At 50.4% G+C, this 19,678-nt stretch overlaps 1 protein-coding gene across 3 annotated transcripts in view; it reads left to right on the forward strand.

Annotated features, from left to right (window-relative positions):
- Positions 1-19,678, forward strand: part of LOC114106838 (steryl-sulfatase) — a 103,451-nt gene that overhangs the window by 39,509 nt on the left and 44,264 nt on the right. For all 3 annotated transcript variants that reach the window (XM_071606586.1, XM_071606585.1, XM_071606584.1), the window contains exons 3-6: positions 13,016-13,156; positions 14,847-14,968; positions 15,048-15,170; positions 17,862-18,285. In XM_071606586.1, the coding sequence (XP_071462687.1) occupies positions 13,020-13,156; positions 14,847-14,968; positions 15,048-15,170; positions 17,862-18,285 (806 nt within the window). In that variant the 5' untranslated portion in view covers positions 13,016-13,019. The remainder of the gene's footprint in view (positions 1-13,015; positions 13,157-14,846; positions 14,969-15,047; positions 15,171-17,861; positions 18,286-19,678) is intronic.

Consider the following 19,678-nt stretch of genomic DNA (forward strand, 5'->3'; position numbering starts at 1 on the left):
CGACCCGTGTTGGGTGGTACTGGTTTCTTAAATCTGCCGTCGCTGGGTGATTTCCATTGATTATAATGATTTTCTGCGACATTTGGCGAGGGAGGGTTCGGGAGGGGTTATAAATGGGGCTAATCAGGAAGATGCAAAGCGCTTTTGTGGCTGTTTCCAAACATCTCAATGACCCATAATTAAACCATGTTGCCAAATTGGGGGTTCATTATCATCTTCCTGTCGAGAGCGCTCCGTGAGGAGCTCTCACTCCGGTCCACGGGGCAAAGCAAGGGGCTTCACGCCAAGCCGTTTGCAAAGGAGGAGGAGGAAGATGGTTCTTTTTGGGGGGTTGCCTGTCCCCCTTTCTGTTTCATTTCGGCTTCTGTGCATCTTAGATGACCATGTTGCTTATGGACGGATGGAATCGTCTGGTTGCAAAGGAATGATTCTGTAATTCTTCTTGCTATGTCCCCCACCTGGGAGGATAAGGATGGGCACAGTTGGGCAGCTCTTATAAGATCCTGCTCATTGCTTTCTACGAGGCCCGTGCTCCGTCTCTGAGCCGACAGGGGAATCCTCTCTTCTGCAGACACACATTTGAATTTGCAAAAAGAAAAAAAAGCAAAACAAAACTCAAATTTAAAGACACCTCTATTACTGTTTCCTGCCCCCAGTGAAAAGTGGCTAATTCCAGGCGATAACACCTGTCAAACATCTTCTGAATGCAACGCAGTTCTTTCAGGAACTGCATCCTGATTAATCTACCCTTGGCATGCCAATTACTAACCCCGTTAAGAGGCACTACAGGAAAACGTTCAACTCACTCCTTTCTGAGTTTTACCTTTCTTGTCTTAAAAATATCTTCCTATTAATGGATACAATATGGAGGATGCTAAAGAATCTAGAAAGAAGCTACCCTACCCGAGGGCTCCGCCACCTCTCCCCTGGGTACATACCCAAAGGAAATGAAATTGTCACCTCATGGACACACCCGTGCCCCGATGTTCAATGCAGTATTATTCATAAAAGCCAAGATGCAGGAAGAAACAACTTAAGTGCCTGTCAAAAAAATGGATGAATGGATGAAACATTGTGACCAATAATAGAATAGTATTCAGCCTTCAAAAAGGCTGCCATTTGTGACAATATTGATGAATCTGTAGGACGTGATGCTAAGAGAAGTCTCACGCAATCGCACCTACAAGTTGTACCTGGATAAATAAATACTCCAAAGGGGTGTTGATTGCACAGCGTTTCATTGCAAAGGATTTTGAGACCCCAAGGAGAGAGCATGCTGTCCAGCGCTGGAGGCCACCCCCCCCCCAGGTCCTGGAGAGTTCAGCATGTGTCCTGCCTGTCCCCAGTTGGGACCCCGATGCACACAAACCATCCGTAGAAATGACGACTTGGGAATCTCCAGGCAGGTCAATGTCCGGCTAAAGGGTCTCTGGTCTTTTATGTCTTCTGTGGTCTCCTTCGAGTGATAGGGTAACCTCACTGTGTGCCCCTGGAATGTGTCAATGGGACAAAGGACACTGCTATTCTGTGGCTTAGTGGGCACTTGTTGCTTTCCTTTGCATAGGGGCTGCTGTGGTGCTGTAATTCTGACTCTCTGACTCCCCCCCCTCCGATTCCTGTAAACTGAATGGATCTGATCCCAAAATGTTTTCTGTTGGGAAACCTAATTGATGGTATTAGGAGGTGTTGCCTTGCACGGAGCTGAGCTCACAAGGTGCAGCCTATGAATGGGACGAGGGTCCTTATAAAAGAGACCCAGAGAGCCCTGTGCCCTTCCACCACGGAGGACCCAGGAGAAGGCACCACCTAGGAGCCAGGAAGCAGCCCTCAGCAGACCCTGTGTCCGCCCCACCTGGACCTCGGGCTGCAGCTGCAGAGCTGAGAGCAGTCGGGGTCTGTGCTCTATAAGCCTCCCCGGGATGGGGTGTTTTGTTACAGCAGCTCAGGAAGACTAATACAGTGATGCACCAGCCCTCTGACCAGTGCAGTGACCTGAGTGTGTGTCCCCAAGTTCCCATGTTCAATTCTCACCCCAGGTGCTGGTGTTGGAGGGGGGGGCTCTGGGAGGGGCTGAGTTCCCGAGGTGCAGCCCATGAATGGGACGAGGGTCCTCATAAAAGAGACCCAGAGAGCCCCCTGCCCTTCCACCACGGAGGACCCAGCCCACAGAGCTACGAGCACTCACTGTCTGTTTCCACTACACCTAGATTTGAATGAATGAGTTGAAGCCTAGAATCCCGCGGGTGACTGCAGCGCACTGAATGTGTGTGGCATTTGTAAGTGGGTGTCACCTGCTGTAGGGCGTCTTCTTCACTTCCTGTGCCAGCCACACATGAATACCCTGGCGGGCAGGGATCCCTGCAGACCCGAGTTCCAGGCTTTCGAACTGAATAGCGGGAATGGTGACTGTCGCAGGTGGGGTGAGGCTGGAGGAGGGGGTCCATATGGTAATTCTGTTTTTAATTTATTAAGGGACCGCCCCTCTGGTTTCAAAGGGGCTGGGCATTTGTACGTCCCCAGCAGCAGTGAGCAGGTGTCTCCCCCCCCCCCCCAATCCTCTCCAATACTCTCTCTTTGTGATTTCTTTCTTTCTCTCTGTGGGATAACAGCCATTTTGACAGGTGTGACGTAATCTCTTGCTATGCTTTTGATTTGCCTTTCCCCGATGGTTAGTGATGGGGAGTACCTTTGGAGGGGACAAACCATATTTTAACCAAAACAGACGAGATGAAGGTCTTCTGTGGTGTTTTGGCCAGTGCATTCTGGAAGACTCCACTCTTCCAATTCTGTCTCGACCCAAGCTCTGTTCCTCCCCGTGAGATCCCCAAGCAATGCCTATTTGCCGAAACGGTCTCCGGAGGTGGAGTAACATTGTGCTATTATTTCTAGCTCTGATCCTCGGATACCTCTAGCAAAGGAGATGAAAGTTGCACCAGAACTTGTTTCCTGAATGCATCTTGCTACTGTTTCCTAAGGCCAGGTGTAATGTTGGAAGCCATTGTGGATATGCAAGGAAAGACATATCTTTTTGTTCAACAGGAAAGGAACTAAGAGGACAGAACAAATAAAAGGAGAATGGATAGTTATAGAGGGTAGGGAAGAGGCTACAAGGGAGGAGGAGATGGTGACCAAGGAAGGAGAATTGACCCTGAAGTCAGTGGCGGCCCCGTGGCCCTTAGCTCGTTATCGCTCTTAAGGCAGTCTTCAAGATCCTTATCTTCTCTGTACGCCTCCCCTCGGGATTCCGTCCCCTAACCAATGACTTCAAACCTGAGCATCCCTTAGGTCCTATGGGGATGTGGCCTTCATAGGGAATTTTTTGGTCTTTAAACTTGAGTCTGTCATAGGAAAAGGCAGAGAGAAGGGAAGCAGCATTGGATGCCAGCATTGAGCTCCCTCAAATGTATGACATCTGTGTTTGGAGGAGGAATGCACACTGTGGTCACTTACTATAATCAGCCCCAGTCCACTGAGCTTGAGAGGCATCACTCACACTCAGAGACTAGAACAGACTTCAGAAAAAAAGAAAATATTTGAAAAGGATTCAGTCTCCCAAAGCACAAGAACACTAAAGGCAGTGGAATTGCTTATGGGCATAACCAATGTTTGTTATTCACATTTACACATGTGCCTGCTTCTTTGGAGGGTGCCATTCCATTGAAACAATGCACTTTGCTCTTGGGTTTGCAGAAGGGAGAAAAAGAAATGTGCGGTTTATCATTAAGATAACTACTTGCATTAAAAGGCAACCCACTCATTTCACAAATATAGTTTTAACAATCGGATGCTTTATCAAGACTTCATGACATTGCATATCTTCTAGGGAGTATGATACTGTGACTAAATATTTGCATACTATAATTATGAACTGTTATGCACAGAGTGGGTGAACTGCTAATCATCTTTTGCCTTCCAAGGAGGCCATGAAATATAAACACAGAACTCTGTGTTATAGATTCAACTATTTAGTAGGAAAATTTAAAAAAACATCAGGAGTTCATTGTTTGGTGATATTTGTGAAAACATTGGAATGCTAACTTTTATAGCATTGATATACATTGACCTTTAAAATAATTCTTTCAGGTGTGTTATGGTTTAGATATGAAGCATCCAATAAAGCTCAAATGTGAGCTCATACAAGAATGTTCAGAGATGAAATGATCAAGTCATGAGAGTCTTGACCTAATCAGTGGATTAATCCACTTGGATGGACTCACTGGGTGGTGACTGCAGCAGGTGGGGGGTGGCTGGAGGAGGGGGTCCCTGGGCTGTGCCTTTGGGGTCTCTGTCCTGTCCCTGGTGAGCAGAGCTCTCTCTGTTCCCTGGTGCCCTGTCCTGAGCTGCTCTCCTCCTCCAGGCCCTGCCGCCATTTTGTTCTGCCTCCCCTTGGGCCAGAGCCATGGAGTCAGCCAGCCATGGACTGAATCTCTGATACCAGGAGCCCCCAAATAAAGTTTTTTTCCTCAAAAATTATACTTTTCAGGTCTTTTGGTCACAGCAATAAAAAAAAGCTGACTGAAACAAGATGTCATATGTGTACATGTGTATAATCTATGCTTATATCTAGATCTATGCTCTATTTATCTATCTGTGCCTATCTATACATAAACAAAGGAAGTTGTATGGATTGGCATATGCTGTTCTATATATATATATGCACACACATGTGGTAACACACACACAATTTATAATTTATATCCATAGTGTGCCAAAATTGCATGTTTTCACTTATTTAGAATTCAGTGATAAATTGTGTGATGAATAAAAGTTTTCATCTGTTATATTTCATAAACAGGAGCAAAGAAAGCAAAATACCACGTAGAGTTACCAAACCTGTTATACAGCTTCTTTGAAAGTGTCTGTATGTTTGTAAATTTTAATCTTGCAAATAGCCAAGATAAAGAATGCTCTAACCGTGGTCAGGAGTCCCCAAGATTGATATTAATAGCAGCTAAGCATCTGGCTTCTCGTTTTCTACAATTCCCCTTTATAATTGCACAGCTGATACAAATTTCTACAGTAAGTACTCTTCATGATGAATATGATGAATTCTATATTTGCTGCTCATTATTCACACCACCCAGCCACATGCACAATACATTAGAAGACTCCCTCCAGCCGGACGATGTCCCAATCTTTTCCAATTTGGGGGTGCATAGCGCCCTCCATTTTTCTGGGAGCTGGTTCAGAGTCAGGCAGAGCTGGGCTAGGAGTTGCATTTCATCTGTCACTTGCCATTGTAATCCTGAGCATTTGATTTCACCTCTCAGCCTCAGTTCTATCATCTGTTAAATGGGGGTGGAAACCATGTCCGCCATATTGGTGATTGGAAGTGTGTCTAGAATGGGTAGCTCTCGGCTGGCGGTTCACTACTCTCTGAAGGCTCTGTGTTGCTGATATTGTTGCCTTTGATATTACTGTCATGCTGCCTGTCTGAATCCTTTGCTTCCCACCACCGCTTTTGCTAGTGAGGTTGAATTTGGCTGGGTCATTAGGAGGCAACAGAACCATTAATTTGAGAAATTCCCCAGCTTCTGCACTGGGCTGAAAGGTATCTGCCCTCATGACAGATTCAGTCACGTCTGTGCTACCCATCAACCAGAGCTCTCTTTTGGGTACCTGTCTTCCAGAGATGCAGTCTCAAAGTGCATCTCTGGTAACGAGAGCCCGTCGAGACAGGCAGAGCTGTACCCTGAAAATCAGGGAGCACGTTTATGTCAGCAGCTGAACACAAGGGATGTCACATACTCCTTTGTCCCTGCTTTTCACGCTGCCTGTTGAATTTCTCACTGTGTGCTGATAGATACTCACCGAGTTCACCCCCGTCCTTCCTTGTTAGAAAGTAATGGAGTCCGTTCCAGTTAGACTCGAGAAAAGCCATCAGATGATAGAATCGCAAACATCACGGGGCTGTAGACTGGGAAGGGGCCCTTTGGTTGTTGGATGGCAGAAATCAGGATGGAGTGACGTGTGCAAATGTGACCGGCTACCTGAACAGTAGGCACTGTGTCTGGACCCTTTGGTCTCTGAGCCTCCACTTTGTCCCGAGGCTGTGTGAGGTGGACCAACCGAGAGGAGGCAGAAAAGCAAGGTGCAGTCCACAGGAGAGTCTTCTTCTTGCAGAATCTAGTTAGGTGTCACTGAGCATATTTTAAAATACAAAGAGCCAGGTATCCGCTCGGGCTGAATAGCCTATTAGAAGAGGTTTACGGAAGCAGAGACATCCGAACGCTTATCTTACAAAAATCACAAGTGATTTGATGAGGCATTGAAGTCGGTAGCGATGCCGGCTGCAGATGGGTTTTTGCCAATTTTGCACGAGGCTACCTTTCTTTATCAATTTAAAAAGGACCTCTCTTAGAGGATCACACCTTGCAAGCCAAAACCCATGCATTCCGCAGGGCTCAGGCTGAACAAGAGTCTTGCATTTTCTTTTCCAAAAATGTGTGGCTTCTCGTGGAGGTTCCCCACCCCAACCCCCCGTCAGCCTCGTTCCCCAATAAGAAAACCGATCGGGAACATTTTCCCCGCCAAGGTGAAGTTTCCCGTTATGTAAGCACAACGTTCATTTTTCTCTTAATGAACAAATTGAATAGAATTGCATCTCTAGTTATGAAAATGTTCCTTTGTCTCCCTTCTTCATAATAATTGTGTTTTATGAATAGCTGATTTCTCCAAAAAAAAAGATTTTTTTTTCCTTGGCTCTTATGCCAAATTAAGGGTGTTCAGAAAAAAATAATTTAATTTTTAAAGGGGGAAATCATGCAGGTTTTCTGTGAATGTGCTGTGCTCCTCATATGTCGGAATGGTATGCTTCCATTTAATTTTTAAGTACTTTTGCATCAACTGACTCTGTTCGTTTGAAACCTCTTTATAAACACCTTTTTTTTCTAAGGCTTGCTTGTAGGGAAAAATTAATTTAAAATAGAAAAAGGTCATCTGGTGACTTTAGGTGGTGCTAATTTATATGCAGCGGGATTCTAAGTGGCTCTTAACAAACTTCAATTCCCACACCTTCTTCACGTGGGCTAGATGATAACTCACATCCTAGCCCTAATAATAGCCACGCCAGGCACGGTTGGGAAGTGTCGTTAGTGCTCTGCCGTGCCACGGAGCTGAGCAAGACCATTCCGGGGTTCAGAGATGAGTGCAGACGTTAATATTATTAATGTGCTTTTATCCTTTGGGGGTTCAATTTCAGTAAAAAAAAAAAATCTGCTCAGGAGCAAGGTCAAGGTCATCATCCTGGGCTCCCTCTGTATATCCCATGCATTTGGTTGTACCTCGAGTCTACCGATTGAACCTGTCCCTCTCCTGCCTGCCTCCCGTGGTACCAAGCTCCTGGTGGGATTATACCAACAAGGGTCAATGTCACCTTGTTTTTTGGATTTTATTTAGAGACAGGTTTTCCATTAAGTTGCGTAGGGCCTTGCTAAGTTGTAGAGGCTGGCCTCTGATTTGTGATCCTCCTGCCTCAACCTCCCGAGCCACTGGGATTACAGGTGGGCGTCACTGTGCCTGGCTTCCTAGGCTTGTGGTTCCAAGGCTAGCAAGCACAGGAGCATGCATTGAACCGTCTCTGCACCTAGGACAGTTTCTCAGGCCACGGCTCGTGGGAGTGGGCCTTTGTAATGTAATGAATTCTAAGGATTTTATGTCGCCCCCACGTCTGTTTTGAACACAGGCTTAAATGTCTTGTGCCAGGAGCCTTGGGTGACTTTTCCCGCCATTTCTGTTTCCGTATTGTGCTCAAGTGGCTCACGACTTTCGGCGCATCTCCCTCCCGGTAAACTCACCTCACCCAAGCAGCTCAGCTCCTCAGTTATCCTGCAGACGTCTTCAAAGAACTCTGGGGCTTTTGACCCAGAGCTTAAACCCACAATTCATTACTTCATATAAAATGCTAGTTGCCTCTGTGTGAGTATGCACGTGTGTGTGCACGTGTGTGTGCATGCATGTGTGTGTGCACATGTGTGTGCGTGCATGTGTGTGTGTGCACGTATGTGTGCATGCATGTGTGTGTGTGTGTGCACGTATGTGTGTGTGTGTGTGTGCATGCTCATACACTCCTTGTGTTACACAAGACCGAGGACTACCTTCCTGACCAATGGCTTTTATTTCCTGATCCTGACTCTGCCCAGAATCTGTACATAAAATTCTTGGCCCTTGTTCCTCCAGGGGCGCCATATTGAATTTACACCTTCCATTGGAAAGACCAGCCCCAGCCTGCAGGGAGCCAGGTGTTCCCCCAGGAGAGCAGGGAGAAACACCAAAAGCAAGGTCACAAACACCAAATTCCCTCTCCTGGTTATTTTTAGATCCATCATGCATTAGTAGAAGTCCTGGCCAGAGCAATTAGACAAGAAAAAGAAGAAAATGGGTATGTCCATTGGAAAGCAGGAAGTTAACGGATCCTTGTTTGTAAGAGAGAGCTTCTTTATATAGGACGCCCTCCAGAAGACTGTTGGACTAACAAACCAGTTCAGTCAAGTGGCAGGATAAAAAACCCAGCGCACAAATCCAGTGCTGGACGAATGACCCCCAATTGAGCTGGGGGTTCTCAGAACTGTTCTCTGCCTGCGAATCCCTGACTGGATGATCAGAGCGCTGTTGGATGGTTCTGTGTCCCACTCAACCCCAAGACTGCCCCACCATCTTCTTCCCGGGATGGTCGCCATATGCATTTGTGGAATGGAAGTGGATCTGGTGGATCTGCTGGTGAATTGCTTTGGGTGGCAGAAAATAGATTAGGTCAGCCAGCAAGTGACCTCTGTCTACCACTTTATCATCCTGGCAACCTTTTATTTCTGTTATCCTAACCGAGTGCCCTGTGGTCAAGGTGGCATCTCAGGATGATGGGGAGGAGAGGGATTCAGAAGGGGGTCGGAGCTCATGGATAAAACCCGCTAGCTGGTGACCCCAGGTGAATCCGTACCCGACTTTCAATTCTGGGCTCATTTTACTAGCTCCCGAAAAAAACAGAAGCTACCAAATTAAGGAGAGAGAGAGGAAAGAGCAAATAGCTAACAAGAACAAACTGAGTGTTTCATTTTATTTTTGCAGCTAGTGCAAAAAGAATTCTTGCTTCCTTTCTCAGCCCACTGTTAGCAGAGAGGAGTGCAACTGGGCTTTGGATCCTACAAGTTTCCCAAGTCTGTTTATTAGTGCCAACGGTTTTCTGGTGAAGTCTTGAGGGTTTTCTGTATACAAGACCACACCGCCTGTAAACGGGGGGAGTTGGATTCCTTCCTTTGATTCTTTTTCTTGAATCGCTCTGGCTACGACTTCCAATAATGCACTGTGTATCTCGAGATAATTACAAGAGAGGGTTTTGAATCTACTCATAATAAAGGAATGATCAATGTTCGGGGGCATGGATATGCTCAGGGTCCTGGGGTTGATCATCACCCAATACATACGTGCATCAGAAGAGCGTGTTGTATCTCATAAATATTCGCAAACAGGAGGTGCCAATCAAAAACATAAAACAAGTAATCATGGAAAAACTAACAAAACTGCATGCATGACTTATTTCCTTGCTTGCTTATCTTTCAAGGAAGGGAATCGAGGGAAATTGAGTTTGCATTTTTTTTTTATGGAAGTGGAAGATATTTCAAAGGGAGAGGGGACCAAAGGGTCCTAAGAAGATGGAGAGCATTAGTAAAGCCTGGCTCTGCGGTACCCATGGGTGGCAGTAGGGATTCTCGGATTTGGGTTCAGACAGAGCCATGGTGGAGCGAGACGCTGGTACTCTTCCTGTGGTGCCCAGATGATGGAGATTTGGCCCCCTGGATTTACCAGATAAAGAATGAATTCCCTGGAATCAGAGGACTGAAATGGACAAGTCTTTGGATCGCTGGTTCAGGTACAGGATGATGTCCTCTGTTAAAACCTCGTGCTTGCCGTGGTGCTGACGTTAGGAGAGGTGTTGTTTTGTTTTGGTGCTGGGGACATAACCCAGGGGCACTTTGACACTGAGCTACGTCCCCAGCCTTTTCATTTTGCTATTTTGAGACAGGGTCTTACTAAGCTGCTGAGGCTGGCCTCCATCTTGCTGATCCTCCTGCCTCAGCCTCCTGAGTTGCTGGGGTTAAATCACACCCAGCCGGCTGTTTAGACGGAAGCTTGCTCTGTTTGGATGTTGCTGATCGTACTTGGAATTCTTTTTTTTCTCCCCTCATGGATATGGGGATGAAGTCTGGGTTTACCGGTGGCAGCATAAGTTAAATAATGGATTGCAATGGAAAATGGTCTCTCAAGGGTGATTCTAGGGGTGGGATGGTGTCTTCCATGGAAGAACCATTTGGTGGACTCATCATCTGTTGAGACCAGTCCCTTACAAACCCGTTCACAAGGTGGACCTCTCCTCGCTCTTTGTCAACAGGTGTGTGAGGAAGGAGCTACGATTCTGTTGGGACTTTCAACTCCAAGCTCAGTACTCATAGCCCCCCAGCTCAGGCAGCAAAAGATTTTACATTAAAGATGGATGTTTGAGTTGGCTTCTTCATTAATGTGACCAAAAGACCTGACAAGGACTATTTAGAGGAGGAAATGTTTATTTGGGGCTCACGGTTCCAGAGGTTCAGACCACGGTTGGCCGACTCCATGGCTCTGGCCCAAGGGGAGGCAGAACAAGATGGCGGCAGGGCCTGGAGGAGGAGAGCAGCTCAGGACAGGGCACCAGGGAGCAGAGAGAGCTCTGCTCACCAGGGACAGGACAGAGACCCCAAAGGCACAGCCCAGGGACCCCCTCCTCCAGCGACACCCCACCTGCTGCAGTCACCACCCAGTGAGTCCATTCAGGTGGATTAATCCACTTTTTAGTTTACAGCTCCCATAGTCTTATTATTGCACCTCTGAACATTCTTGCATGGTCTCACACATGAGCTTTTTCATGTCTAAACCATAACAATGTCACAGGGGATGATAATTCTCACCTGGGGGGACCCATGATCCTGAACCCACACCCTCACCCATCTAAGCATCCTGCAGCGTATGTATAATAGAACATGCTCCCTCCAACCCTGGCTCATCCATCCCCAGACGCCCATCCTGCAGCGGAGAAGAGACCCTGCCTGTCCCCTCCTGCAGCCTGCAGGACGACGGTAGCTCATGACCTTGCCGTCCACTTGGTATTGTGAGTGCTTTCTTGCTGAGTCTCAGTAAAACAATCGAGTCAATCTTCATTGACTCACAGGAGACCTGCCAAGGAAATTTGCGGGCGGCCTCACTCTGGAGGGTCGTGAATACCTCAACGGGAAGGCAGAGCAAACATGGTGGGGGGAAAAAATCCACTTAAAAAGCGCAAAGCCGGATGGACAAGGTCAGGCCCCGCCGAGTAGCCAAGGGAACTGAAGTGTTGACGGGTGGAGGACTGAGGAGGCCTGAGGGTATCCCATCCTGCTCAGCAGTTCTGCCCGTCACCCGCGCACCTTGCTGTGGCTCTGCTGGGTCCCCCCTCGCAGCCCCGTCCCGTCCTGAAGTCGGCCCTGTTCCCCCTGAGCTGTTGGTGGCCCTGGGTTTACTCAATGAGCAAACTCCGAACTCCTCCAACAGAGATGATGGGGCGTGGTCGGAGGCTCCGTTGGTGTTGGGTTGGCGAGATCTGCGGGCCTCGGGGATAGTTTTCTGAGCATAAAGTCCAGTTTGGGTCCAGGTTAGGAAGGAAAGATCTTGGCCGGCCGCTTGGAAGCAACTGCGTGTTTTGCAAATAAACACACTAGAAAGAGAATGAAGTTTATTCTTTCTCCTCCTCCTCCCCCTCCCCCTCCCCCTCCCCCTCCCCCTCCCCCCTCCCCCTCCCCCTCCCTCCCCCTCCTCCCCCCCTCCCCCCCTGCCCTCCCCTCCTCCTCCCCTCCCTCCCCCTCCTCCCCTCCCCCTCCTCCCCCTCCTCCCCCTCCTCCCCCCCTCCTCCCCCCTCCTCCCCCCCCCTCCCCTCCCCTCCCCTCCCCCTCCCCCCTCCCCCTCCCCCTCCCCCTCCCCCCTCCCCCTCCCCCTCCCCCTCCCCCTCCCCCCCTCCCCCTCCCCCTCCTCCCCCCCTCTCCTCCTCCTCCCCCTCCTCCCCCTCCTCCTCCTCCTCCTCCCCCTCCTCCCCCTCCTCCCTCCCCCTCCCCCTCCTCCTCCCCCTCCCCTCCTCCCCTCCCCCTCCCCCTCCTCCTCCCTCCTCCTCCTCCCCCTCCTCCTCCTCCTCCTCCTCCTCCTCCTCCTCCTCCTCCTCCCCCTCCTCCTCCTCCTCCTCCCCCTCCCTCCTCCTCCTCCCCTCCCTCCCCCTCCTCCTCCTCCTCCTCCCCCTCCCCCTCCTCCCCCTCCTCCTCCTCCTCCTCCTCCCTCTCCTCCTCCTCTTCCTTCCTCCTCCTCCTCCCCTCCTCCCCCTCCTCCTTCTCCTCCTCCTCCTTCTCCTCCTCCTTCTCCTCCTCCTCCCTCCTCCTCCTCCCCCCTCCTCCTCCTCCTCCTCCCCCTCCTCCTCCTCCTCCCCCTCCTCCCCCTCCTCCTCCTCCTCCTCCCCTCCCCCTCCTCCCCTCCTCCTCCTCCTCCTCCTCCTCCCTCTCCTCTCCTCTTCTTCCCCTCCCTCCTCCCCCTCCTCCCCTCCTCCCCTCCTCCTCCTCCTCCTCCCCCCTCCCCTCCTCCCCCTCCTCCTCCTCCTCCTCCTCCTCCCTCTCCTCCTCCTCTTCTTCCTCCTCCTCCTCCCCCTCCTCCCCCCTCCTCCTCCTCCTCCTCCCCTCCTCCCCTGCCCCAGGGCCTTGTGCATGCGAGGCACCCCTGCCCCAGGGCCTTGTGCATGCGAGGCAAGCACCCTACCAACTGACCTCTGTTCCCAGACCAAGAATGAAGTTGTTGAGTAGCAATTTCCTAGACCTAAGTGTCTTTGGAGCCTATGGCGTCTGGGGTGGCTGGGACATACGTGTGGCCTCTTATAAATCTGCAGAAGGAGGACGGAGGGTCACAGAGAAGGAAGAGGGGACCCCCCGCCCCACCCCACCCCATGCTACCGGCGTCTTTCAATTCTCTTTTGCAGGAAGATGAGGGTCCTTTTCCTCCTGCTGGTATTTCTGGGGGGAACCCAGAGCCACACAACGTCAAGGCCGAACATCGTCCTGTTGATGGCGGACGACCTTGGCATCGGAGACCCTGGGTGCTACGGGAACAAGACTCTCAGGTTTGCACGCCCGGCTCCTGGGTGGGCACGTGGCGCTGTTCACCGGCAACGGGCTCCCGTAGAGGTGGACGCGGAGGGACAGAGCTCAGACCGCAGGGCAATGTGGAAGTCCCTTCAAGTGGGGCACCCCCGGGCGTGGCTTTATGTGCACACAGGGAGAAACGGGGAGCGTGGATTGTCCCTGAGTTTGGGCTTGACCTGGAAGACCTCAAAGCCACCACAGGAGTGAGTGCGCCCCTCCAGATGTTCTCTTGGCTCTGCCGACGGTCCCCCTGTCCCCCCTTTCGTCCCGTTCCGTGTCTTTTCTTGGGCATCTGGCTGGGTTCCAGGTGGTCCCGAGCCTGTGCCAGCTCATCGGAGCTTAGGGACCTTTATTGTCACTTCAAGACCCACCACCCGGCTCTCTGTCCATCTCCAACCCACCTGCACTCTCCTGGGCCACGTGGGCTGCAGGAACAGGACACCCCAGCCCGGGGGGCTTATCAGCAAAACATGTCCTGCTCTCAGCCCTTGAGGCTGCAGCCCGAGGTCCAGGTGGGGCTGACCGGGGTCAGCTGTGGCTGCTTCCTGCTCCCAGAGGGGCCTTCTCCTGGGTCCTCCGTGGTGGACGGGCAGGGGACTCTCTGAGGCACCAACCCTATTCATGAGAATCTCCCCTCACAGATCCTACCTCCTAATACCATCACCTTGGGGCTAGGCTTCCACACAGGAGATTCAGGGCATCACTTGCATTCAGACCCTAGCCCTGGCCAAAAACCCACGAGGAGCAATGTCACATTCTACGGTGGTACAGCTTTTTAAAAACCAGGGATAACTCCAACAGTGGGGAGAACACAAGGTGGGGCAGATTCGGGGCACCCAGCTCACGGGTATTAACAAGCACCTCCTGGAGGAGGACATAGGGTTGGGAAGCCCTGCGCCTAGAACTACCATCACTCTGGATGTCATGCAAGGGCCCTGTGGTCGCTGTGTGATAGGCGATGGGAGTTCCAGATTCCTTTTCTCTCGTGAACAGTGAATAAACCCTGCTCCCTGTGCAGAAGACCAGTATAACCTAAATTAAAAGAGAGGGCACCCAGCTCTAAAACTGGATGATTCTTCGAAAAATAATAAGAACAACTTGCTCATAAGACATCGCCAAGGGTACCTCACGTTACGCCTGAATCTTCTTAACTTTTAGGCATTTATTCACTTATTTTTTAGCTGTTCAGCTTGTCGGGTTATTGTGTTTATTCGTGGTTGACGGATAAAGACAGTGAGGGACAGGAAATCAAGCAACTTGCTAAACTTCACAGCACAGGTGACGGCATTGAACTTGTTGTTTTTGAAAGAGTCCTGCAAACTGGGTGCCGGGGCGCCCGCCTATAACCCCAGGGGCTCCCGAGGCTGATTCAGGAGGATCGCAACAGTCTGCTTGGCATTCAAGCCTTGCCCCCCTTGTGTCCCACGAGTCCACTCTTCCCGTCCCCCAAGGCCAGAGGGACCAGGAGCCCGGTGCCCTTGGAGGACATGAGTGGACCCACGTGGATCATGGTTTGGTTCCCATCTTGAGTTCCGTGCCCCCACTTGCTCCCCTCCCCTACGTGACACCAGTTGCCCTCGGTCCCTGAGAGGGTTCCCCGTGTCCCAGAGGGACCAGGTCAGCTTGGCTGGCACGGTCCTCACCAATGGCGCGGTTCTTTCACCCCAGGACACCCAACATTGACCGGCTGGCCAGCGGGGGGGCCAAGCTGACCCAGCACCTGGCGGCGTCTCCCCTGTGCACCCCGAGCAGGGCGTCCTTCATGACGGGCCGGTACTCGGTGCGATCGGGTAGGTGACCATCATCCCGGGGGACGGCCAGCTCCAGGGTCACTCTGGTTCTTAAGGGCGTCTTCCGTTGGCCCCTCAGGAATGGCGTCGTGGAACAGAATTGGCGTGTACATCTTCACGGCTTCCTCTGGAGGGCTGCCCCCCAGTGAGGTCACCTTTGCCAAACTCCTGAAGAGCCAGGGCTACTCGACGGCGCTGATAGGTATGGAGTCCTCAGGAGGGTGCAGGGGGGCGTGGGCAAGGCTAGCCAGAGAGCAGGACAGGCTCGGGCAGGCTCAGGGCGACGTCACCCGCACAGGGCACATCGTTACATAGGGAGCCTCGGGGACGGTGTCACCCAGACAGAGCACGTTTTACATGGGGGTGAAGGCACTCGGCTCAGGGCGAAACCATGATGAGCATGTCAGGCTAATTGTGTGTGAGTGTGTGTGTGTGTGTATCTTTATATGAGTTGGTGTATATGGATGGATGGATGGATGGATGAATAGATGGATAGATGGAAGGATGGAAGGATGGATAGATGGATGAATAGATGGATGGATAGATGGATGGATGGATGGATGAATAGATGGATGGATGGATGGATGGATGGATGGATGGATGGATGGATGAATAGATGTATGTATGTATGGATGGATGGATGGATGGATGAATAGATGGATGGATGGATGGATGGATGGATGGATGGATGGAAGGATGGATGGATAGATGGATGGATGGATGGATGGATGGATGGATGGATGGATAGATGGATGGATGGATGGATGGATAGATGGATGGATGGATGGATGGATGAATAGATGGATGGATGGATGAATGGATGAATAGATGGATGGATGGATTGATGAATAGATGGATGGATGGATGGATGGATAGATGGATGGATGGATGGATGGATGAATAGATGGATGGATGGATGAATGGATGAATAGATGGATGGATGGATTGATGAATAGATGGAAAGATGGAAGGATGGAAGGATGGATGGATAGGTGGATGGATGGATAGATGGATGAATAGATGGATAGATGGAAGGATGGATGGATGGATGGATGAATAGATGGATGGATGGATGGGTGGATGGATGCATAGATGGATGGATGGATAGATGGATGGATGATAGATGGATAGATGGATAATAGATGCATAGATGGATGGATGGATAGATATGGTGGACACACAGAGTAGATAGAGAATGGATGGATGGATAGATATAGTGTGCATAGAGCAGGTAGAAAATGGATTGATGAATAAAGGGATGGATGGACAGAGTACATGGGTAAAGTGGATAGAGAAATATAGAATGAACGATGGATAGACCCATATATCTAGTGGATGGACAGAGGGGATACGTTGTAGATGGATGGATAGATAGAGTGGATCGATAGATAGAGAATTGCTGGGAGGATGGAAAGACAGACAGGTATGGTGGATGCATAGAATAGATAGAGGATGGATGGATGGATGGACAAACAGACACATACATATAAATAGTGCATGGATAAAAGATAGACAGATAGATGAGATGGATGGATTAGATAGATAGGGTAGAGTAGACAGGATGGATGGGTGGATGAATGGGTGGATGGATGGACGGATGGATGGATGGATGGATGGATGGATGGGTGGATGGATGGATGGACAGATGGACGGATGGATGGATGGATGGATAGGTGGATGGGTAGATGGATGGGTGGGTGAGTGGATGGATGGATGGATGAGTGGGTGGATGGATGGATGGGTGGGTGGATGGATGAGTGCATGGGTGGATGGATGAGTGGATGGGTGGGTGGTTGGATGGACAGATACAATAGTGCATAGATGATTGATAGAAAGATAGATAGATAGGGATGGGTTAGATAGGATTGAGTAGTTAGAAAATAGATAGATAGAGTGGATGGAAGAGGAGATAGAAAATGTGCGGATGGATGGAAGTACAGAAAGGTAATGCACACCTACAGTGGGTGGACAGAGTGGATAGACGGATGATGGACGGATAGTGTGAATGGGAGAAGTAGACGGGCGGGTGGGTAGATAATGATAAATGGATGGGCGGGCAGACGGAAGGAAGAATGGATAGAGGGGTGAAACGTGAATGAGCCAGTGATCAGTAGACAGATGATGGATAATATGGCGGCGGAGAGAGTCATGGCAGATGATAGACAAACAGCTGGACATGCACAGAGGATGCTTACAAACCTACACGTACGCACCGTCCTATCATATTTTCAGTTCTGGGAGACGGTCCCATCCACCTGAGTGATGTCCCCTTGTGCTTACTGATTGGTTTTAAGCTGCTCACCTGATGAATCCCAGATGGTGTAGCCAGGCGCGGTAGGGCACACCTGTGATCCCAGCGGCTCAGGAGGCTGAGGCAGGAGGATCGCAAGTTCAAAGCCAGCCTCCTCAACTTAGCGAGGCCCTAAGCCGCTCAGCATGACTCTGTCTCTAAATAAAATATAAAAAAGGCTGGGGATGGGGCTCAGTGGTTAAGTGCCCCTGGTACCAGAAAAAAAAAAAATCCCTATTATCTTTCTCCCTGCCCCCCACTCATTTGGTGACACGATTAATACTTTATAAAAACGTTTTGAAATGATTGCTGAGCCACTGGGTGTGACTTCCTCATGCCCCTGAGGTAGCTTTAGAGTCAGGGTTCATTTCCCGCATTTAATACCCAAAGAACTCGATTTTGGGTCCTCAGATTTGTTCTTACGGCACGGTTTGCGCCCAGGTCTGGGGAGGACCCCGGAAGGTTCTGTGGCTGCTCTTTGGTTTCTCTGCTTGTGGGTAGTTTGCTGGTTTGAATCTCCAGGTCCCTTCTCCTCTGGGGGGGGGGGATGCGTGGATCCGACACGCCCGGGACTCAAGTTGTCCCCGCCACTTGTCTTCTCAGGGAAGTGGCACCTCGGCATGAACTGTCACAACAAGACCGACTTCTGCCACCACCCCTTGCGTCACGGCTTCGACGAGTTCTTTGGGATCCCCACGACCAACCTCAGGGACTGCAAGCCGGGGGAGGGCACGGTCTTCGCCTCGGCCCACCGCTGGCTGGTGTCCGTCCCGCTGCAGGTCATCGGGCTGGCCGTGCTGACCCTGGGGGCGCTGCGCTGCCTGGGGCTGCTGCGGGTGCCCCTGGCCGTCTTCCTCGGCCTCCTGCTCCTGGTGGCCCTCGTGCTCCTCCTGTTCCTCTGCTTCCTGCACTTCTTCCGGCCGCTCAACTGCTTCCTGATGAGGAACTACGACGTCACGCAGCAGCCACTGTCCTTCGACAACCTCACCCAGAGGCTCACGGCGGAGGCCACCAGCTTCATACGACGGTGGGTGTCCCCTGTGCGCCTGGGGATCCCCGGGGAGAGGAAGCCCTTGGCTTGATCCAAAAAGGGAGGAAGGTTCTCTAGACCCATGTCCCATCCGCGCCCAATGGGCTTCTCTGGCCGGGTCTCTGCAGGGGGGACGCAGGACCCACAGGCTGTGCCTTAAGGGGACTCCCCTCGGGAGGACCCCCTCGAGCAGGTGACCAAAGGCCCCGGGAGTCACCTCGGGGTCCACTGAGATGTGCACAATGACAGACGATGACCTTGGGGTCTAAACAGATGGAAAGGTCCAGAATATCTTAGGCCGATCCTCGAGCCCAGAATCTCCGTGAATTAACTGTGTGACGTGTGCAATGGTTTGGGGTCTGGGGGATCCCATTTGGTCCGTGGTCTTGGATATTTGGGACTTAATTGTGAAACACACTTTTTAAAAATTCTTCTAAATTTGTTCTAATTATATATGACAGTAGAGTGAACTTTGATACATCACATATAATGGAGCATGACTTCTCCTTCTGGTTGTACGTGACGTAGAATCACACTGGTCATGGAGTCGTATATATGCACATAAGATAATAATGTTGGATTCATCTACTGTCCTTCCTACCCCATACCCCTTCCCTCACTTTCGCTCCCCTCTGCCTAATCCAGAATATCTTGATTCTTCCCTAGTGCAGCCCCCATTGTGAATTAACATCCACATATCAGAGAAAACAGTTGGCTTTTGTTTTTTGGGGAATTGGCTTATTTGACGTAGCATGATATTCTCCAGCTCCATACATTTACCAGCAAATGCCATGATTTCATTCTTCTTCAAGGCTGAGTAATATTCCATTGTGTATATGTACCACATTTTCTTTTTTTTTTCTTTTTTTTTTTAAAGAGAGAGAGAGAGAATTTTAATATTTTATTTTTTAGTTTTCGGTGGACACAACATCTTTGTTTATATGTGGTGCTGAGGATCGAACCCGGGCTGCACGCATGCCAGGCAAGCACGCTACCGCTTGAGCCACATCCCCAGCCCCCACATTTTCTTTGTCCATTCACCTGTTGAAGGGCACCTTGGTTGGCTCCACAGCTTAGCTGTTGTGAATTGAGCTGCTATAAACATGGATGTGGCTGCATCCTTTAACGCAGCTCTGAGAGAGACGTGCTCATGACTTGGTGGTCTGTTGTGGTTTGAACGGGGTTTGTGGGCTCTGGAGATCCAGCCGGTGGAGGCTCAGTCCTTGGTCTGGCAGAGTAGAGGTGGTTGGCCCTTTAAGAGGCGGGGCCTACCAGGAGGTCATTATTTCAAGGGGGACATCACTCCCGGAAGGGATTGGTCGGCTGCAAATAGCTGGGCATCTTTCTATGAGTCTGCATTTCCCAGCAATGTCTCAGAAATATCCATCTC

Source organism: Marmota flaviventris, chromosome X (genome assembly GCF_047511675.1).
Source record: "Marmota flaviventris isolate mMarFla1 chromosome X, mMarFla1.hap1, whole genome shotgun sequence".
NCBI lineage: Eukaryota > Metazoa > Chordata > Mammalia > Rodentia > Sciuridae > Marmota > Marmota flaviventris.